This window comes from Danio rerio, chromosome 14 (assembly GCF_049306965.1).
Source record: "Danio rerio strain Tuebingen ecotype United States chromosome 14, GRCz12tu, whole genome shotgun sequence".
Classification (NCBI taxonomy): Eukaryota; Metazoa; Chordata; class Actinopteri; order Cypriniformes; family Danionidae; genus Danio; species Danio rerio.
The window spans coordinates 30,821,866-30,845,076 of record NC_133189.1 but is presented as its reverse complement, the minus strand read 5'-3'; the positions used below and the strand labels follow the sequence as shown (position 1 = coordinate 30,845,076).

General features: G+C 33.4%; 2 protein-coding genes across 6 annotated transcripts in view; both read right to left on the bottom strand.

The window, feature by feature from the left end:
- Positions 1 to 1,852, bottom strand: part of arap3 (ArfGAP with RhoGAP domain, ankyrin repeat and PH domain 3) — a 59,280-nt gene extending 57,428 nt beyond the window's left edge. For all 5 annotated transcript variants that reach the window (XR_012389776.1, XM_073921873.1, XM_073921874.1 and 2 more), the window contains exon 1: positions 1,678 to 1,852. The gene's annotated coding sequence lies outside the window, so the exon portion shown is untranslated. The remainder of the gene's footprint in view (positions 1 to 1,677) is intronic.
- A 4,701-nt stretch (positions 1,853 to 6,553) lies between these two features.
- Positions 6,554 to 22,890, bottom strand: stard15 (StAR-related lipid transfer (START) domain containing 15). Its single transcript, XM_001337418.6, has 6 exons — positions 22,503 to 22,890; positions 19,187 to 19,334; positions 15,740 to 15,843; positions 13,148 to 13,265; positions 11,104 to 11,156; positions 6,554 to 9,576 (listed from the first exon to the last, which is right to left on the bottom strand). The coding sequence occupies exons 1-6, from the start codon at positions 22,647 to 22,649 to the stop codon at positions 9,358 to 9,360; spliced, it is 789 nt and encodes a 262-aa protein (XP_001337454.1). The 5' UTR covers positions 22,650 to 22,890; the 3' UTR covers positions 6,554 to 9,357.
- Positions 22,891 to 23,211: the final 321 nt, after the last annotated feature.

Genomic DNA, 23,211 nt, shown 5'->3' with positions numbered 1-23,211 from the left:
TCTTCAGTTGTTTGTGTTGTAACAAAATGCAGCGTGTTTCTTCCATTGTTTGTGCTGTGACCAAACGCAGCGTGCTTCTTCAGTTTTTGTGTTGTGACAAAACGCAGCAGGTTTCTTTAGTTGTTTGTGTTGTAACAAAATTCAGCATGTTTCTTCAATTGTTTGTGTTGTAACAAAATGCAGCACGTTTCTTCAGTTGTTTGTGTTGTGAGAATTTGCAACACGCGTGTTGTCAAACTGATGAAGATCGTTTCTTAATTTGCTGGTGTTTTTGTAATTGCAAGTGTTTTCTTAAATTGCAGCGTGTTAATCTCTCTTGGCCTCTGTACCAAATAGAATAACCATGCTGAATTTAATAAACAGCATGAAAAAAGTAAGTAATCTAAAAGTAATCCAAAAGCAGTCAGAATACATTACCTAAAGTTAATTATCTAGATTCCATTACTGACTACGTCTGACTAAAAATGTCTGCACTCCACAGCATTATAAAAAGTCATGTTACTATATTATAAATATATTATAAGTGACTATAATACATTATAATAATCAATTAATTATAAACTTGATAAAAAAGCAAAAATAATTATGCTATTTATATATTGTATTATTATTTATTCAATGCAATATTTCAATGCATTATTATATTATATTATATTATATTATATTATATTATATTATAGCCATTTTTTCATTTACATCTAAAAAGAAGAATCCGATTACCCAGATAAAGTTTATGTCAGGAATACTTTGTTAATAATCACACTAAATAAAAAAGCTGTATTAAATTGACATGTCGAAGGCAAAATCTCTACAATTTTCGAGAAAACTTCCCATCCTCCAAGTGTCTTAAAAAGCACTGAGAGAAATACAGGTCAGATTATGCAACAAGAGATTTATCACAATTAATACAGTCGTCCATGTCGTGAGAACTTAATCTGCATTTGGGAATCTGCTCAGACAGACATATGGCATACATGAGTTTAATAAAAAAAAAATAATTACAACTATGCATGTAGGCTACTATAAAAGTGGTGGGTGTGTATGTAAAGTTTCTCCCCATGTAAGTTTGCTGAATGGAAATGATTTCTGCAGGGGCCTCCAAAATGGCATGTTATTCTAGCACAATCCCCGGTGACTCCCACAAATGTTGTGTCTGTGAGGAACTGGCAAATTATATCTGGGTGTTTCTAATTCAGTTTAAACCAAACTGTGACATTCAGCGAGTGTAAAGCCTGTGGATATCGGATTCCTCAGTGAGTAAAAACACACCCTGCCAATCTCACACACCACAGTACAGCACAGTACAGTACATGCTGACTACATGACTGCTGCTTCTGCTGCTGATCCTGAAACGAGAATCAATGCAGTTTCATCTGAACAGTCAACAATCCTGGCTAATGGTTAAACTAACGTTAGCGACCACTACCAAAAAAAAAGTACATGACAGCTTCTGCAATATAACTTCTGAACAAAACCTGGGGTACCTTTAGAACACCAATTTATATCGTTTGCAAGAAATGAGTTAACTTATAATAATAAAATGAAACTAAAAGTTGAAACACCTCAATACACACTCTGATGAGCGTTTAGATGTGGAATCAAACCAACCGCTATGCGATATCTAACTTAACGTTAGATGTCAACTGGAATGTAAAAGGATTGTAAATAGCACCTTACCGTTGTTGATTCGCGTCACATATTCCCGTGTTTTGTCGCTGTGTTGATGCTGGAGCGTTGTAAACTCCAATAATGTGAGATGTGGTGGAGAAAGTTTGAGTGTTGAGCTGCTGATAGTTGTGTTTGTTATACCGGAGGTTTCAGTGCACGGCGCTGCTCAGCACTGTGAGCTCTTAAAGGGACAGTGTTCAGCCGACAGTTAACTGATCGCCGCGCTCTTAAGAGCCACAAAACCACAACAAATTACAGTGGTTTAAAATGTTACTCTTCTTCCATTCAACAAAGTACATAGTAAAATACTGTTTTTGCACTTGGTGTGTGCATGTGTCGGACTGCCTGTGTCATCTGCTTGTTTTACCTGTGCAAAAAAGTTTGTAGTTTTGATTGATGAAAAAGAAATGTGTTTAATATTGCCATAATTATCAATACATTTGTTTAGGAGAGCAAAGATGTTTAGCTTTACTTTCATATTGTTCCAGTTATTTTTTTATATATTTTCTTGTTTTTAACATTTGAGAGGATGCGTGCATTTAGGAGTATGCGCAGGACTTCCGGTGCCACCACATGGTTATTTACCTGTACAAAAACAGTATACATTGTGCTGCTTTATTTTAATGGTAAAGTCTAGTTGGGATACAGCTGCGGATACTCACATCAATATAGCATCATTTTTGTGACACTGTACAACAGTTAATGCAATACTGTGATGGTTTTGCATTCGCAATTTAATGAACAATAAAACCAATATTAATAGCCTACTGGGTATAATCACTGTGATGGTTGCGTTTAGGGTTAGGGTAGGGGTAGACGTCAATAAAATGCAATTTAATGGATAATATAGCAAATATTAAGAATAATACAGGGTATAATTACTGTTTTTGCATTATTGTGGTGGTTGGGTTCAGGGTTGGGGTAGGGGTAGATGCTATTCATTCATTTTCTTTTCGGCTTAGTCCCTTTATTATTCAGGGGTCGCCACAGCGGAATGAACCGCCAACTTATCCACCATATGTTTTACGCAGCAGATGTCCTTCCAGCAGCAGCCCAACACTGGGAAACCCCCATACACTCTTGCATTCACACACACACACACACACTATGGACAATTTTATTCAATTCATGTATTGCATGTGTTTGGACTGTGGGAGAACCCGGAGTTCCCAGAGGAAACCCTCACGAACACGGGAGAACATGTAAACTCCACACAGAAATGCCAACTGACCCAGCAAGGGCTTGAACCAGCGACCTTCTTGCTGTGAGTCGGTCGTGCTAGGCACTGTTCCACTATGACACCTCGGTAGATGTTAACTTTCAGTTTTTGTATTCCTTCTAGCTATAATTAATTTATTGTTATTTATTATCTATTATTCATATTTATTACCAAACAGGCTTTATTCCAATTTTTTTTTTTTTGACTACCTTATAGCTAGAGCTGCTTGAACATTAAATGTGAGTTATTCAATGTGTTGTAAAAAAAAAGTGGCTATTGAATCATGAATCAGTCTTGTCTTGCACATTCACTGCAAATAGACTAAGTTGCAAAATATGCTGGATTGCAGTTCAGTCTGTAAAAACACTGAAAGCATTTTCCTGTTCCCTTAGGAATTTTATTATTGGCTTTTAGAACGGCCGTTTCCGTTTTTGAGTGAAATTAGGTTTGTGGTTACCATTAGGCCTACTTCAAGTCACTTTTCATGTAATTTTCATGTCCTTTCGTGACTGCTCAATCCAGCAAAATTAGCAACACAGTCCCAACTTGGTTTAACTGGATTTATTACTGATAAAATTTCTTCCAAATGTGTGTATATATATATATATATATATATATATATATATATATATATATATATATATATATATATATATATATTTATATTTATAGAGAGAGAGAGAGAGAGAGAGAGAGAGAGAGAGAGAGAGAGAGAGAGAGAGTATTTAGCTTTTTTCAGAATTTGAAAATTGGGAAAATAACAGATGTCTTCATGTTTTTGTGAATAAAACAGGATTATTATGGATTAAAATATGGATTTGTTCATTCTTCTTAACTTGAAACACTGGTTTTTGTTCATCTAAAAGTGAACTTTAACTTTCATATTAAATTACAATAAATATACTAGATTTAATGATAACAATAATTATTATTACAGCCCTCAGCATATACAAGTACACCCCTCACATCTATCTTTATAATTCATAGTTTTTAATAGCAAGCTACAATATTATATTTGTGCATGTACATTAGATTAGTCAGTACTGAATCTTACCTAACAAAATACCCTACGATAACAGTACAAAAACGAGTACACCCAAATGTATATGTTATGGAACAATCTTAAATACAAATTTTAAAAAAGAGGAAAAATCAAGAAAAGCAAAACAATTGAAACATATAGTTGCATTTCTGTAGTTTTTTGTGTGCAATATTTAGTTTGAAATGAATTTGTATTATCTTTCAATTCCTAAATATATTTGGTGACTAAAATATAAATGTATTAAATATATATGTTTAATAAACCTATTTTGTTTAAATGCACCAAAATACATTGCCTATATTCACTGAGAAATTGATACAAAATATTCAAAATTGGGTGTTCTCAATTATGCTGTGCACTGTACAGTATATAGCCTACTAGATTTTATTATTTTATGCAAACAAAATAAAAAATAAAAATGTTTAAATGACTAGACCTTAATTTTGAATTAGTAGGAAATGTTATCATAAAATCAAAAATATTTAGAAGATATTTGAGGTGGTAGCTGTATATATGGGTGTGTGTGTGTGCATTTGTATGTGCCTGCAGTATAAATCTTACTGTCATACATAAGTGACGTCATTAGGGTTGACAATAGAGTGGGTTTTTAGGTTGAGAGCTGCAGATGAAGTGAAGACATTAGGCTTAATGTGAGAGAAAGCCGGAGGGTTCACTTCTGAAGTTTCCTCTTCTCCCCTACAGGCCGATCTGATTGATGTAGGCAGGAACTGTTTCAGATGGGAAGCAGGAAGTGTCTGAGACAATAGAGGTTTTGAGGAGTGGTCCACAGCTGTACATTTATGGATGAAGAAAAAGGATACTGTTGTGAATAAACTTTCCTCACTGCCAAACGACAGAGGAAAGCTTTTCTACTCTAAACAACAAATCCTTAGAGCTAAAGTTATAAATAAAAATGCAAAATATTTCTCTCTATACTATTTAGCTCACAGGCTTTCAGTTTTTGCACAACTACTGCACTACTACTCCCAATAACTTCTAAAATGTGGAGTACTTCTCATTCTAAAATTTAAAAGCCATTTTTTAATAATTTATAATTTATATTTTATTGCGTATTTATATAATATATTAGTTGAAGTCAGAATTATTAGCCCTCCATTTATTTATTTTTTTTATTTTTTAAATATTTCACAAAAGATGTTTAACAGAGCAAGGAAATTTTCACAGCATGTCTGATAATGTTTTTTCTTCCGGAAAAGTCTTATTTGTTTTATTTCAACTAAAATAAAAGCAGTTATTAATATTTTTAAAATCCATTTTAAGGTCTAAATTATTAGCCTCTTTAAGGTTTTTTTTTTTTTTGATAGTCGACAGGACGAACCATCATTTTACAATAACTTGCCTAATTACTCTAACCTGCCTAGTTAACCTAATTAACCTAATTAAGCCTTTAATGTCACTTTAAGCTGTATAGAAGTGTCTTGAAAAATATATAGTCAAATATTATTTACTGTCATCATGGCAAAGATAAAATGAATCAGTTATTAGAAATGGGTTATTATATTATTTTTAGAAATGTGTTGAAAAAGTCTTCTCCCCGTCAAACAAAAATTGGGGGAAAAATAAACAGGAGGGCTAATAATTCAGGGGAGTTAATAATTCTGACTTCAACTGTATATTTCTCAATTTTTTTATTTAATTTAATTTGTATTTGTATGTGTAATACTGTGAAAAAAAAAATTCTGTAAAGTATTTGTAAAAAATTATTAAAAATATTTTTATGTTACATTGTTAGGATCATTTTAAAATTAATTACTATTAAATAAATATATACATTTTTCATTATTTAATGAATTATGTAATAGCTGTTATTAAACAATAGATAGTTATGTTATCTATATTATATTTATTTATTTTTTTATTTAAATTATATTTGTTATTATTATAAATTATAAATTAAATTATACTTGTTTCTTGCTTATATATTTAATTATAAATTGAATTATTATTTGTATTATTAAAACTAAAAGCCATTTATAATTGATAAAAATCTCAATTTAAAAAATAAACCATTTAGAATAATTTGAGTATTTTATCAAATTAAATTTATTTACTGTTTATTTTATTATTCATTCATTCATTCTTTCATAAATTAAATTCAATTCAATTTTGGTCATATTTTCCTCCATGTAGGTCCCTTTAATCCAGTAGGTAACCTTTAACCTTTTACACTTTGTTTTGAGGGGAAAAATAAAAAACAACACTACTGTTTATTCATTCATTCATTCATTTTCTTTTCGGCTTAGTCCTTTTAATAATCAGGAGTCTCCACAGCGGAATGCATTGCCAACTTATCCAGCATATGTTTTACACAGCGGATGCCCTTCCAGCTGCAACCCATCACTGGGAAACACCTATTTGCTCTAATTCACACACATTTACTACGGACAATTTAGATTACCCAATTCACCTACTGCATTGCGCATGTCATTGGATTGTGGGGGATACCGGAGCACCCGGAGGAGACCCACGTGAACATGGGGAGAACATGCTAACTCCACACAAGAATGCCAATTGACCCAGCCGAGGCTTGTTCCAGCAACTTTCTTGAGGGTACCCACTGCACCACCCACAACACTACTACTACCAATAATTAAAAACCAGTTTTATAAATACAAGAGCAAACATTTTATTCTTAGGACAATGCATTAAGAAAAATGCCACTGAGTGAAAATCACACACAGAGATCCAAACCTAAACAGAGTTGATTTTTACAGCCCCTGAGGTCTTCAAGGCAGTGAAATACAGACTGAATCTCCTGATGGAAAAGGATTGGTGGAAGTCCTTGCTATAAGCCAGTGTTTCTCAACCACATACCTGGAGGACCACCAACTCTGCACATTTAAATTGTCTCCTTAACCAAAAACACCTGATTCAGATAATCAGCTCATTAGCAGAGACTGAAAGACCTGTAATGGGTGTGACAGACTCAGAAGACATCCAAAGCATGCAGTGTTGGTGGTTCCCCAGGAACGTGGTTGAGGGACACAGCTATAAGCAATCTCACTCGGGAAACCTTCACCTCTGAATACAGGGCAGAAAGATGTGTTTTACCTGTTATATACTGTAACTGATTGACACAGGAGTAATTTAGCATTTATAGGGGTATGCTATAAACATTTGCACTGGGGTTGGAAAATGTTGAGTACTAAAGTCATTACACTTACAGAATATTTAAGGTAAGACACTGCAGACAAATAACTATTTGTCACCAACTATACTTCCTCAGTTGATTGAGCACATTATAGAAGAATTGCAAACCTTTTTTGGTCACACTTTATTTTTATGGTTCGTTTGTTGAATTTAAGTTACATTGCATCTGCATGGCAACTAATTCTCGTTAGATTTAAATTAGACTGTTAGGCTGGGGTTGGGGTTAGGGTTAATGTAAGTTAACATGTACTTGCAAAGTTTCTTATAGTCAGTGAAATGTCTGTTGAAGGAGCACTAATACTCAAATGGACCATATTACAAGTTTTTTTAAAATGCTATATTTGAATATGCAAATGATGTCTTATTTCATTAAATATTTGCTAGTTTGCATATAGTACATTTTTAGCATAAAAAAATCTCAGGATAAGGTTTTAAATTTTTGTTTTTGTCACATTTTACTTTATGTACAATTCTCACTATTATCATACCATTACCTAAGATTTTTAGTTCATTAAAGTTCTAATTTGCAGCTTATTAATAGTAAGATATAGTAGTTGGGTTTAGGTACAGGGTAGGATTTTGGATGTAAAATAAGATCATACTTTATAAATTGTTATATATAGCCAATGTCTTAATAATATGCAGGTAATAAGAAGGCCCACACGGAATATGCGCATGCAGAATTCAGCAGATTTTTAGCCCATCATTGATTCTATTTCTTTACCGCTTGTTTCTGTTTATTAAAAATGTATGTACATTTATATTTATTCAGTTTTAAATTAATTGCAGTAATATTATTGACTAATATGAAAATGTTAATTTGATTTATATACAGTACAGTCTGTAAAGTCATATTTAGTAGATATATTATATGACAGACTTGCTTTGTTTTCTGAATAAGTGGATCTAATTGGATTTGCATTAAATAAACATAGAATCAAAGTTAAAAAGATATTATTTTTATTTCACATGTTTTTTTAGTAACGATACTGCTAAAATAATTCAGCATAAATCTGCAGATTGCTAACAAAATTCTGCGCAGAAATAGCAAAAATTGTCCGCAGATTTTGCATGGCCCTAGAAATAAGCCAATATTTAATAGCGGGAATATGCACTAAAGAGTTACCATTTATTTTAACAAATTAGTGTCAAATGTTTTTACAGAGGGGATTATTCCATAATACAAACACTACCACAAACAGGAAGAAAATAAAAATGTAAAAAGTAAAACTTCACATTTTTTGTAGAATAAAACACATGAACATATCCCTCTCTAATATCCTTTAAAATACAGATTTAAATAAAACTGTTTATGTAGGAGGCTACTCACTTCCACAAAATGGGCTCTAAAATGTGTACTATAATTGAAATCAATAGACAAAATTGATAAAGTGTGATAATATATGTTAGTATTACTTTACAAGTGCATGAAAAAAAGCATTTTGTCTGCAGCATCTCACCTTAAAGCGTTAGTTCACCCAAAAATTCTGTTATTAATTACTCACATTCATGTTGTTCTACACTCCCCTGAGACCTTCATTCCTCTTTGAAACACAAAATAAGATTTTTTATATTAAATCCAAGATCTTGTTTCTCAGAGATGGGTTGCGGCTGGAAGGGCATCCGCTGCAAAAAAACTTGCTAGATAAGTTGGCGGTTCATTCCGCTGTGGCGACCCCGGATTAATAAAGGGACTAAGCCGACAAGAAAATGAATGAATGAATCCAAGATCTTTTGCATCAATGAAAGGTCCTGGTGCAAGTTTACTGTGAGCAATACAGTACTTATTGTTTAAAGAAAATCTGCACTCTGATGACCCGATGAGGAAGAGAAAACCTTTACAGTTTTTTTACTGCTTTTTGGGGCTCATATGTTTACAGTTGAACCACTGAAGTTACATGAAATGTATGGATAAAAGTTTTGCTTAATTTTCTCAATTTTAAACGTCTTTAATTGTTGCTGTTTATGGAGGATGAGAGAGCTCTTGGATTTCATCTAAAATATTTTCATTTGTGTTCCGAACATGATAGAATGTCTCAGGGGATTGAAACGACACAAGGGTTTACATTTTTGGTGTGAACTAATCCTTTAAAAATTAATCTGTAAGACATTAACTTTGAATGTTTTATTTGATCATACATGATAAAAGATGACTACAGAACTGTGTTGAGTGTATGGAGGTCTTGAAATCTCTGCAAACACTATAATGTTAGTTTGTTCTGTGCCTGATCTCCAGGATGGATATGAGAGAGCAGTTTTAGGTCTCGTCATCATCGCTGTGGTGCTGGGCTTTCTCCTCGCTGACGCCGCTCTCGTCAATGTTCTCCAGTGAATCTGCTCTCTGCACCGTCAGATCCGCCACGTTGATGCAGGGCAGTGTGTTCTGCTCCGGGTACCTCCATGGCTTCAGATTCGGCTCGTGTTTTCGCTTCCACTCAGGGTACTTCAGACAGGCCTTGTAAATCTTTTTCATTGCCTGCATGTGCAGAAGAAGATCGATAGATTTGGACCATTACATTTTTTTTACATTACATCATGTGTCTATTGGTGCGTTCCAAATGGGATAAATTGGCCTACAAAGGGAACTTAAGAGTGAGAGCAATTATGGGAATAATGAAGTGTCATTTTACATGCTTAAAGGGACAGTTCTCCAAAATTTATCTTAATCATTTTCACCTTTCACTTGTTCCAAACCTGTTTGAGTTTTTCTTTTCATTTCGTAAAAATTATAGAATTGAAATTTTTCTGTGATCTTTGCTTTTAAACCGAGATGTTAAAGAAAATGTGTTTTAATGAATTATTTTTATTACTTTTGACCCTTCATCTCTTCAAAACTCTGGAGTGAAGAGGAGTAAATGGAGTGCAGCATTTACACACAAAAGAAATTGCTGTTTTGTGACCAGCAGATGGAAGCAGAGGAAAACTGAAATTTGTAAGGTTGAGTTTTACTACCAGCAAAGCTGCAATTAATTACATTTTTTAAGTATATAAAAAAATAAAAATATGAATTGAAATAATACCATACTCAAAACTGATATACTTTTTACATATTTTATAAAACATCTTTACTGATATTTTACAATAACTATATTTTACTGTTTATAATCATAAGAGCTCTCCCAGAGATGGGTTGTGGCTGGAAGAGCATCCGCTGCATAAAACATGTGCTGGATAAGTTGGCGGTTCATTCCGCTGTGGCGACCCCAGATTAATAAAGGGACTAAGCCGAAAATGAATGAATGAAGTTGCACAAACATCCATTCATTCGTTTACTTTTCGGCTTAGTCCCTTTATTAATCTGGAGTCGCCACAGCAGAATGAACCGCCAACTTATCCAGCATACGTTTTACACAGCTGATGCCCTGCCACTGGAAAATGCACAAAATTTTTTCAGTTATTTTATATATTTAGATTAAAATAATAAATCTAATTATATTCCAATATTGGAAAATGACAATTTTAATGCTGTTTTATTATTTTCCAATGTTTTACGTAACATGTCTGCAATAGGGCGACACAGTGGCTCAGCGGTTAGCACTGTTGCCTCACAGCAAGAAGGTTGCTGGTTCGAGTCCCGTCTGGGTCAGTTGGCACTTCTGTGTGGAGTTTGCAATTTCTCCTTGTGTTCGTCTGGGTGCTCCAGTTCCCCCACAGTCCAAAGACATGCAGTACAGGTGAATTGAATGAGCTAAATTGGCCGTAGTGTGTGTGTTTGAGAATGAGTGTGTATGGGTGTTTCCCAGAACTGGGTTGCAGCTAGAAGGGCATCTGCTGTGTAAAACATATGCTGGATAAATTGGCGATTTATTCCACTGTGGTGACCCTGATTAATAAAGGGACTAAGCCGAAGGAATATGAATGAATAAATGATTGTCTGCAATAATATTTCCCAATAACAGTTTACACTTCTTTTAGAGACATAGTTTTTAAATGTGTCATTCTTATGCACATATATATAAAAGCAAAGGTTAAATATAAATCTTTACAAGCACACGGTTCTCACCTTTGGTGCCACAAACTGTGAGACCCTGTTCACTACCCACTTGGGTAAAGACCCTGAAAGAAAAAGAAAAGATAACCTTTTAAAACAAGATATTCCACTGTTAAATATATACTCAGTAGCACTAAACAGGTCCCGATAGTTAATGCATTCTTTACTATATAAACCTTATTGTAAAGTGTTACCAGTACAACACTAATGTAAACTCAAAAAGTGTACACTCCTGGAATCTCTGTAATTTTATAAAATAATACTCTTGTTTCCCGCAAACGCCTCTGATAGACACTTTAATGTTGTTTCTGTGTCGTTGGCGTCTGCTGTAATAAACTGACTGTAAGTGTCTGTCCCACTGGTCACAAACAGCTGGTGCATCACAGCAACGGAAGACATTAATAATCAAAGCCATCGCTCCGAGCAGCACGGAAAAGATGACATCAGCAAATTCATAAAATATGTGTAAAGCAGAAGATTCAAAGGCTTCCTGGCTCTTCACTCGCAACAGCACCACATTGTACACAAACGAAGAAGAAAAAAGGAGAGGATCTTCAACATGTTATGTAATATTACGTCACGAAACAGGCTTTCAATCTAAACACTTTTTAAAGAAAACATCATAATGAAATTGAACTGCTTTGATGTAGTGTTATTATGGCAAGCCGTTTTAACATTTAGTTTATAAAAGAATATTTTCATCATACAAGTAATTTTTTTTTAAGTACGAGTGCTTATTTATTACATAGTTGTACTTTAACACAGTATTTTAAATTCAATAACTTTGTGCAATTCATTCATTCATTTTCATTTTGGCTTAATCCCTTTATTAATCTAGGGTCGCCACAGTGGAATGAACCACCAACTTTTCCAGCATATTTTTTCCCCAGCGGATGCCCTTTCAGCTGCAATCCATCACTAGGAAACACCCAAACACACTCATTCACACTCATACACTATGGACAAATTAGCTTACCCGCTTCACCTATACCGTATGTCTTTGGACTTGTGGAGGAAACCGGAGGACCCGGAGGAAACTCACGGAAATATCAGGAAAACATGCAAACTTCACACAGAAATGCCACTCGAACCAGCGGCCTTCTTTAACTCAGATACTATTACTTAATTTTTAAAAGTAATGCGTAACTTTACGCATTACTTGAACCACCAACTATTGCAGAATATGTTTTGCACAGCGGATGCCCTTCCAGCTGCAACCCAGTACTGGGAAACACTCAAACACTCTTACATTCTCACACACACACACACACACACACACACACACACACACACACAAACACACACACACATACTCAAACACTATGGAAAATTTACTTACCCAATTAATTTCACTTATAGCATGTCTTTTGACTGTGGGGGAAACCTGAAAACCCACGCCAACAAGGGGAGAACATGCAAACTCCACACAGAAATGCCAACTGGCCCAGCTGGGACTCCAGCCAGCAACCTTCTTGCTGTGAGGTAACAGTGCTAACCACTGAGCCACCATGCCACCCATTAGACACTATTATATTTTGTAATTATTAGTAAAAAAAAATTATTTTACATCTCATGTCTGTTTTGTACTCTTATGTCATGACTAGTCAAAACAGATACCATTTAAATATAATAACTAAAATTATTACATAATTATATAATGATTATATTATTTATTATATAATGAATAGGTACTAGTGCATTTTAAATGGTAAATAAAGAATAAATACTAAAGAATACACATTTTTAGCTAATGAATGAGTAGTAGTAGTTATTGAAAAAATAGTATCTAAAAAAACAAGTATCGGTAACATAAAAATAGATGTTTTATAGATTAAATGTTAAAATGGCTTGCCATGGAGTTCTTGTATAAACGGCAACAGTTCTGAAAGTGTAAACAGTGTAAGTGTCATGTAAACACGCATATTCACAGTGTACTTTTCCACTTTCAAAGAAGAAGCTTTCTGATGCTCTCAGCCCAGTGAACTAACTTTTCGAAGTGAAACCTTTATTTACTTTAGTTTTTATTTTTACCATAAATGAAATAAGGAAAGTTCACCTCGTGGGTCCACTTGTGTTAAATAGTAAAGAGTACAGCTGTTTGCTCCATTGGATTGGATCAAGTATCCAGTTAGTAATGACACAGCTCTGACATAATCCTTCTTTGGTGGGTATTCCTGAAAAATAACAACAGCGACAGCTTAGTTTCATGAGCTAATTTAAAGATTAGAGCTTATTATAAAATTTGATCATTTACACAAACAAGTTTGACCATTATTTAACTAACCAGTTTAGAAATAGTATAAAACCCTAAGCATACATGACTTTGGACCTTATAAATAAATACACAGACATGAAATATGTTTGAGGAGAGATGTGCAATATTGACAAGAGATATCTCAATAATTTGAGGGAATGAGGTTAAACAGTAATTTGCTTATTAGGGATGAAACGTAGTGTAGGTCTGTCAGATCAAAACATTAGTTATCAGACATGTAAATAAAAAAGCAGATTTATTTGAAATGCAAACTTTATAGTTTCTGTGTAAATAAAAATATAGTTTCTACTTTCTAACTAAAAATCCATAAAAGCTACAAAAAAAAGTCATAATTAAGTTTTGTAAGTGAGCAACAATAATTGTAAAGTTTAATGGCAGATTTTTGCTCATGGGTGAACGTTAAAGAAAACATTTGTCATTATTTGTTCATTTAAACTACATGTAACATGACAGACATGTCAGCCACATGAGCATTTTACAAACCTGATGCAGAATATTTATAATAAATATTTATTAAAATTTTAAATGTGTTACTTGTATTATTTTTATACACTGATTTGGAGGACATGAATCAAATGTACATTTCTGTTCAGTATAACAATAACACCTGTTCAAATTGTGTATAAATATTCTGATTTACAATTAAACATGTCATCCATTAAATCATACATTTATATCACCACAATCACTGGAAAACATTGTTGTATGTGGGTTCCATGACAGCGTTATTCAAATAGGAATACATTAAGTATAAATACAAATGCAACAACGATCACTCGACTGATTTGAGACCTATCCACATGATTTACACGAACAATAATCTATATAACACAAATTACACGAATATAAACTATATTAAAAAATTATAGTACACATTTATAAAATATATTGTAGTTTTAAAACTGGAAAAAAATATATTGAAATAATCTTTTTAACATTTTATCGCCTACTTCTAATCACATCCCATTCCTTTACATGGAGAAAGTGGGATTTTTGACCGATACTGCAGCCAGCCACCAGGGGGCGACTGAAATATTTGCGCTTCACTTTTCAGGAAAGGTTCACAGCATGGATTTTTCTCCCATCTTATTAAATGGAGACACATTTTTTCACACTGTATTTCACAGATTTACAGTAGAGATGAGTGCAGTTTCAGTGCACCACCATCTCTTATGAATCATTGTCTCATGATAAAAGATGATTAAAGCAACTGCTTCGTTATACTGACATGCATAAATGTAAAGCATTGACTTTGCTTCGAACTATTTTATTGGATAAAACCGAGACAATTGACAATGTCTAAAAATTTACTTAACTTTGTCGAACTGCAGTAAAAAATCTATTTCACATTTTCTATCACACTCAAGATCTGATAAATGGCAGTTAGTAGTCAGTAAACAATAGGGACATTAACCAATAGCACGAAATGGCTAATTAGATATAGAGATTATGGATTACGATATTCATTCATTTATTCATTTTCTTTTTGGCTTAGTCGCTTTTGAATTACAATAAAAGTAACAAATTCATAACAAACCAAAAGACTATACACTGTAAAAATTTTCATAAATTAGCAGTTTTCCATATTTCATCATTCATGTTCGGTTTTTGTTTTCATTTATTTAAGCTTTGAATTGCATTATGGGACCTTGATCTTTTATCCAAAACCTTTAGATGTTAAAAAAACTGATCTTTTTCATATAAGTGATATATTTACTGTGTTTGTATGTAAATTACGGTACAAAAATCTGTTAATAAACTGCCTGCAGATTTTCTGTCGTTTTTCAGACTCATTTCTGCAAATATAATTTTTTATTGTTCAAAGCTACTAAAATGCCAATAAAAGTCATTTTTGCAAAATTGCAATAGAGCAGAGATCAAGTTCTTATATTGCAATTTATTTCTGTAAATAACTGGGAAACTCCTGTCAATCATGAAATACTGTTAATTACCAGATATGTTTTTTACCCTGTTGAGCAGATGCACCGCACATCTATGAATGACGACCCGGACGAATAAATATCTAACCAGGACTGATTAGTATATTGAAGAGTTGTACACATTAAACAAGCAATCAACATCTTGTGTCAGATTTTCCATGGAGAAAATAAAGAAAAGACACAACCGTTGACGTTAGACAAATCATTATTCATTACAACATGGGGATTGGATCACCCGACGGTGTATTTGATACCACTGTCAGACTTTTGCCACTGATCTGTCCTCTTCTGTTTCAAGAGACTCAAGACCTGGAAGGCTGACCTACATACCGACTGACACACTGTGCTGGGACTATATTATGAGCTCTGCCAAAATGACTAATACAGTCATAACTTCTACAGACCTAACAATCTGGACCAAACACAGACATACCGGGTGTTTGACAGAGTAGTTGATTATCAGATAGTCATTTCCAAGAGGAAGCCATGACCGCATGGTGACAAAGTCTCTGTTCTTAAGTGGAGTTGGACATTTCCCTGTGACAGTAAACAAAGATGTGGTTTAAAGCATGGAAATATAACAAGACAAATTTGCATCACTAATGAAAAAATTATTAGCTATTTGCATTTAAAAATTGCTACATGTACAGTTGAAGTCAGAATTGTTAGCACCCCTGAATTATTAGCCCCCTTGTTTAATTTTTCCCCAATGTCTGTTTAACGGAGAGAAGATTTTTTCAACACATTTCTAAACATAATAGTTTTAATAACTCATTTCTAATAACTGATTTATTTTATCGCTGTCATGATGACAGTAAACAATATTTGACTATATATTTTTAATTATAAATATATTTTTCTATACAGCATAAAGTGACATTTAAAAGCTTAAGGTTAATTAGGTTAACTAGGCAGGTTAGGGTAATTAGGCAAGTTACTGTATAACGATGGTTTGTCCTGTAGACAATCGAAAAAAAAATTAGCTTAAAGGGGCTAATAATTTTGTCCCTAAAATGTTTTTTTTTTTTTTAATAAAAATTATTCTAGAAAAAAAATACAACTATTTAGCAATAAAATTATTATCAAACATACTGTGAAAAATTTCTTGCCCTGTTAAACATCCTTTAGGAAGTATTTAAAAAAGAAAAAAAAAATCAAAGGGGGGCTAATAATTCTGACTTCAACTGTACATAACAAATATGGAATTAAATACCCCCCTATTCCTCACTTCAGACGTCAATCAGTTTTAGAGACGGTAAATAAAAAAGGCAATTTATTGATGCCAAACAAGTATTAGAGACACTAAATGGCATTTGTGAGGATGAGTTCATGATATCAGGGGACAGTGACATGTATATTAGTAATAAATATAATGACATAAATATTAGTAAATTCATAGACATTGCTTTGTGAAACAGTACCAACAGTTTTATGTGCTGATTGTTTTAAAAATAAAGCGGCCCATGAGAGTTAGTGTTAAATGATTGTGCTTTTCCAAAGGATGCATTTTGATTGGCTGTCTATTTTTCATAATCTTCAATTATGTTGTTTTGAAAATGAGATCCAACACACAATCTAGTTCATCTGTGTCATTATCATTGTGGCTATTTATTTTTTATTTCTATTCTTATGGTTATAGCATTTGGTATGAAAAAGCTTTAAGTCTACGTCTTGTAATCAAAGTTCTCAAAAGACTTAAATGTAAAAAAAAAAAAAAAATATATATATATATATATATATATATATATATATATATATATGTATGTATGTATGTATGTATGTATGTATGTATGTATGTATGTATGTATGTATGTATATATATATATATATATATATATATATATATATATATATATATATATATATATATATATATATATATATATATATATATATATATATATATATATATATTATAGCCCTCCTATGAAATTTTAATAGTATTCAAATATTTCCCATGAGCTGTTTAACAGAGCGAGGATATTTTCACAGTATTCCCTATCACAGTGGTTCTCAAACTGTGGTACGTGTAGAGGAATGAAATATGTCATGTACATGCTTCACACATTTCAAAATTTATCAAAAATGATGTATATAATATGCCATATTTGACATATAGCCTATATTTCTGAGGTAATCTGCCACGTTTTTTAACTGTGCAGAGTTGTAGCTACTTTAATTTTACTTTACTTTTCTGGGCCTACTACGCTACTGTATTTCAATACTGCTCATTTTGGTGGTACTTGGAGAGAGAAAAAATTTCTGAGGTGGTACTTGATGAAAAAAGTTTGAGAACCACTGCCCTATCATATAGTATTTTTTTCTAGTAGTCTTATTTTCTTGTAGATTTTAAAATATTTTTAAGGTCAGTATTTTATTCCTTAAGACTTTTTTTTTTTCTACTGGCTACAGAACTGTTCTATTGTCCAGTTACTTGACTAATTAACCTAAGCCGGTAGCACTTTCAATAACAGTACATGTATAATGATGTCTTAATATGCAAATAAAACATTTCTTCATTAAGAATTAATGATAACTTAAAGCATGCTCTTATCATGAACTAACTTCGAGTCACATGAGTTCACATGTGAATAACAGCTACCTTAATTTGTGGTTAGTACATGTTGTTAACTAATGTATTAATAACATTTAAGTTTAAGCGAAATGTAACCAACTCTAATCACGTAAATAACGGCTACCTTAATTACTTGTTAGTACATGATTGTTTGTTAATTCCTGTATTAATCACCACATAAGTTCATGAACTCATGTGCTGTTAATGTACAAGTAAATCATGACTTTACTTGGAGTGGCACATCACTATTTATCCCTAACTAGTCATGAACTCCTGTGTTTACACTGTTGAGGTTAACAAAACTCTTTTCTTTTGTTATTCACTGTAAACACACTAGAAGCACGTCCATAAGGGGTTCATAAGTAGTTAAGAAAAGGTATATGATGATGTCCCCCTCCAAGTAAAGTCATGATATGATTATGCATTAACAGCTCATAAGTTCATGAGGGTTAAATTAAGCGTGAACTTATGTGGTAAATACATGAATTAACAAACAATCATGTACTAACAAGTAATTAAGGTAGCCGTTATTTACGCATGAACTCATGTCACTTATGTTGTAGTTGGTTCATGATTATCGCGTGCATTAACTCATCATTAGAGTCCGTAATAAAGTAATGTTTAGTTTACATGTTAATACATCATTATTCATGTACTCTTATTGTAAAGTCTTACCATTAAGCCATTTTTTAAATGGTACTTTAAGCTGAATACTAGTATCTTGCAAAATAAGTAGTTAAATATTAAGTACAGTCATCATGGCAGAGACAAAAAAAAATCAGTTACTAAAAACTATTATGTGTAAAAATGTGTTAAAAAAATCTCAAAGTTAAATAGCACTTAAGAAAGATTTGATATTCAACTCCTTCTTGTTTTCCCAAAACAAATCGATTAGGTTAACGTAATTGTTTAAAATTGTGTTTTCAACTTTAGGTGGATTAACCATAAAACAATTAAGTTGTCCCAAAAGTAGCAATTGCATTGTTTGAACTCATTTTAAATAAGTAGCCTAAACAAGCAGCAAAAGTCATTATATATATATTATATATATTATATATATATGTATATTCTCACAGAATTTCTCTTGTAAGGTCATTTTAAATTATTTTTATTCTTGTCACATCATAAATTATTGCTGATACCAATGCAGAGAATATAGTAGAGTCATTCAACCATAAATACATGATTTTCAAGCTAAGCACAAATATTGGCTTAATAATGCTAAAAAGTGTACTGGTGTGCTGTTCCAGGAACAAGGTGGAAATAAAAGCTCATTTCAGACAAGGAGACAAAGACATGACTCACAGGAATAATATCCTACATCTGCATTAACTGTCAGCCTTCCAATATCGAAAGTGTCAATCATGTTGGTGTCCCATTTTTTCCGGTAGCTTGTGTCATGCAAGACATCGTAGAGAGTCTCCGCTGTCACGTCCTTGCACACGATTCTCATCTAAGAGAAAAGACAGACACAAACTCATTCAAATCAAAAGAACTTTTTCCATTACAGCTGAATTCAAACTGTGCTCAGCGGAGAAAAATCTCCTGTAGTTTAGCCGTAATGAAGTGCTGACATTCTGCTGACAAAGGCCAGCTCCCATTTATACACAGATCTATTAATTTCCTTATCTTTAAAAGCATTGCTTTCTGTGTGACTGAGCCATGTCAGGTCACAAAGAGTGAAGGTTGACACAGCAAACAGCGTGAATAATAGGATCTTCGGTGGAGTTAGAGATACAGTGCAGCTTTAAATTTAAACACGTTGGCCTACAAGCTCATGTGTCGAGTGAAACCGGCGTTTTGTTGTTTTTTTCCATGCATAAGGTAGCTACCTTATCCTTTAACTCGGCCTGTGCTGGGAGGAGGGTCAGGTAAGCATGAATACATCAAATGCAATGTGATCAGATATTGTATGGCTCCGAGTCGCCAGTAACCGTGTAACTCAATCAACTCTACCCTGGCGTCATTTAATAATTTATTCCCAACCCCCTTCAACCCCAGCTTGATCAGTCCCTCCTCATTTCCATCGGGCTGCTTGGAACACGTTTTATTTAGTCTGTATGAATGGAATGTCGTCAAAGCCTACGAAGCTCAATAATTCATGAAAAGAACGCATCAGTGCCCCGGCGAGCTGCGTGAATTATTGAAGAAGGTCTGCCATCGCCTCTCTCGTTTTTGCAGCTGTAACGGGTCTAAATAGCTTCTTCTCACCTGCCCAAAAAATGGCCCTCATGCAAACAGCTTTAAGTCATTGGCGCAGAGGTCAACAGAAGTGCTTTAATGCAAAAAGACCAAATAAAGGGCTTGACTCTGGTAAGGCAGCAGGAGAAGCTCAGGTTTCATCATCTGAGCCTGACGCTACCACGCTTTTTCCGCTCTTAATTTTTCAGCACATCTCATGGGTGCAGTCTGTCCCTGAGAGACCAGTCTTTCATCTCAGAGACTGTGGATCATGAAGCAGTCAGGCCTGGCCGGCTTTACTGTATACGCTGAGTTTCCCCTGGGCAAATGGCCCATAACCATATCTCTGTTTGTTTCTCCAAGATTTTCTCTGAAATGGTCTCCAGTCTGTGAGGAAAGCTACTGTTCAAGATCTTAGAAGATATACTGTAGTCCTGTTTTTGCACTGCTAAGGCTGATATACTGCTGTTCTACATTGTATATGTTTTCATCTTTGGTTTACATTCAGTTTCATTTTTTTAAGAGACTTTTAATGTATTTTAACAATAAAATGATGGCAGCTAAATCTTCAAGAGCCAGTACTTAAGAAATTGTAATTTGTTTTATTTATTTATTTATTTTTGTAATTTTTAATGTTGCTTTCCAAGATTTTTATTTTTTTTAAAGAACTTTGGTGCAAAGTAGTAATTATTTGACTAGTTTGAAGGCTTGATTCACTTTTAATCAATTTATCATTGTTTAAGGTTTTAAATACATGCAGCAAAGTATCATGAGTGAAATTGCAGGGGTTATCTGATTTATATGAAATCCAGGTGTTAAAGAAAGCTCATCCCATTACATTTGATATGCTCATTTTGATTCATTTCAAACCCTTCCCTCAGGATCTTTATATTGGGTGAAAAAAACAAACAGATTCAAATTTTCATTTGTCTCTCATGCTGTTGATTCCCTGAATTTAAATGTGATGAAGTTGCCGCTGTTTATTCAATTCATATTTATTTCTTTAGCACTTTTACAATGTAGATTGTGTCAAGGCTGCTTAACATAGAAGTTCTACTAAAATAGCTCTGTTTTTTGTACAATTAATGCTGTGTGTTGTCTGTCTTGTATGTGTGGCAAATAGTGTAAATCTATTACACTGCAGAACAAATCACGCCAACAGTGGACAATAAAGGTCACAGTAACAATAACAACTCATCTGAATAAAGTACACACTGAATAAAAGTCATAATGTTAAAAAAACAAACCTTTGGATAGTAGTGTATGTTTTAAGTTTTTATACGCAGTTTTTTTGTAATATTAGCATTGGTGGTGTGTACACACATTTTTTTTATACTTGTATTGTAAAACAGATGTTAATAATTCTTGAATTATAGGTAAAGCTATAAATCAGTATAGAATGGACGTGAACTTCTTTCTTAAATTTGTAGGCCAAACAAGCTTTACATCAACATTTTTAAAACCCATTGGAAAATAACAGATGATGACAGGTATAATTGTTGTTGGTATATATTCTGTTTACTGCATATTTCATATCTAATCCCTTTTTCTAATGTTACTTCTGGATGAAGTCATTGACAATATTAGTAAAATTTCACCAGTTATTTTCTATTTGCTATAAAAAATAAAGATAAAAAAGTTTTTTTTTTGTTAAGTTTCTTTCAAAAATTTACTTTGAACAGAACCAAAAGCTTTATTGTAGTTTATTGTAAAGTTTATTGTAGTCAAATCATTGTGGTCACAAATTAGTTTTTCTACACTCCCCATGTTTAATAATGTTTTTTTTTTGTAGTAAATATTATACTTATACAAATAAATAAATAGAAAAAAAGTACAAAAATGACAATTACACTTTAACTATAAGGAGAATCTTAAATCGCACAAATAAATATTTAAGAGTAACTCAATTTACAGAAAAAAATCATTATATGTGGCTTTTAGTGGTGAGTAATTGAACAGACATTGCTAAATACTAGTAACAATAAAGGTTAAAACAGCTTACTACCTCACGATGCAGAGTTCTCCAACAGTGAAAAGCTAGCTCTAGAAAGTTATAAAACATCTCAATTGGTTTACCAGAAATCGGTTATGGTTAACATTTTGATTGTAATTGCAATAAGTCGATTTATGTATATACATGAACAAACAACGAACAATACTTTAATACATTGTTTATTTGTGTTTCTTAACGTTAGTTAGACCTAATGAAAACAAATTCGTGTTAACTCACAGTGCATTGACTAATTTTAACATGCCTTAATGTGTTGAACTATGATTTTAAAATGCTGTACAAGTATTGAAATGTACTTACGGACTACAAAGAAGCAAAATATATTAAATTTAGTCGAATTTTAGACAGTAATGTCGGTGTGGACTGAAAGTAAAGAGTGTCAACAAACTAGTCGTCAGCGTCTATTGATCCGCATTGCAGCGCACTTGCCTTGAGTTTCTGCACACTTTTGCACTCCTCGTCTCGACACCAAACCGTCACTGATCCTTTATTATAACGGCTGACCCAACCATCCTGACTTTCACATTGGTCTCGAAAAGATAAGAAATCGGTGTCGTCCGGTATCTGGACTGGCATCTTGCCTCCTGGTGGATCAGTGGATCAGACAGGGCTAAACTCTCCTCTCATAAATGCCCCTGATCCGCGTGTTTTAGCGTTGATTTCCACTTGGCTTTCGGAAGCTGACGAGTTTATGAAGCTGTTTTACAGGTTAGCCTACTCTATCCGTTGCAGCAGTGGTAACTGTATTGTTGTATCTAATGTATGATGGAGCAGGTGTATTTGAGCATCCTCTTCAGTCCTGCATCAGTCCCATACTGGAGAGAGGCATTATATAAGTGGGCATCACGTTACCGAAATGTCGTTTTTCAGGTGGAGCAGTCTCTACAAGGGCTCATTAAGTCAGACTGACTGATGATCCATAGATCAGGTGTCATGTTTGTCAATTCAAAGGATTTCTTTTCCGTGACTGTTTTGTTTAACCTGTGCAGGTGTGTAGCCTGAATCCAAGGTCTACTGTTTCGAACTCTATCGACTTCCCTCAGCCTCACTCCTTCCTATCAAAAATATAAATAAATGAAATCACATTATTAAAATTAAGTAAAAAGTCTGCTTATCAGAAGGTAAGCAGTTCAGGATT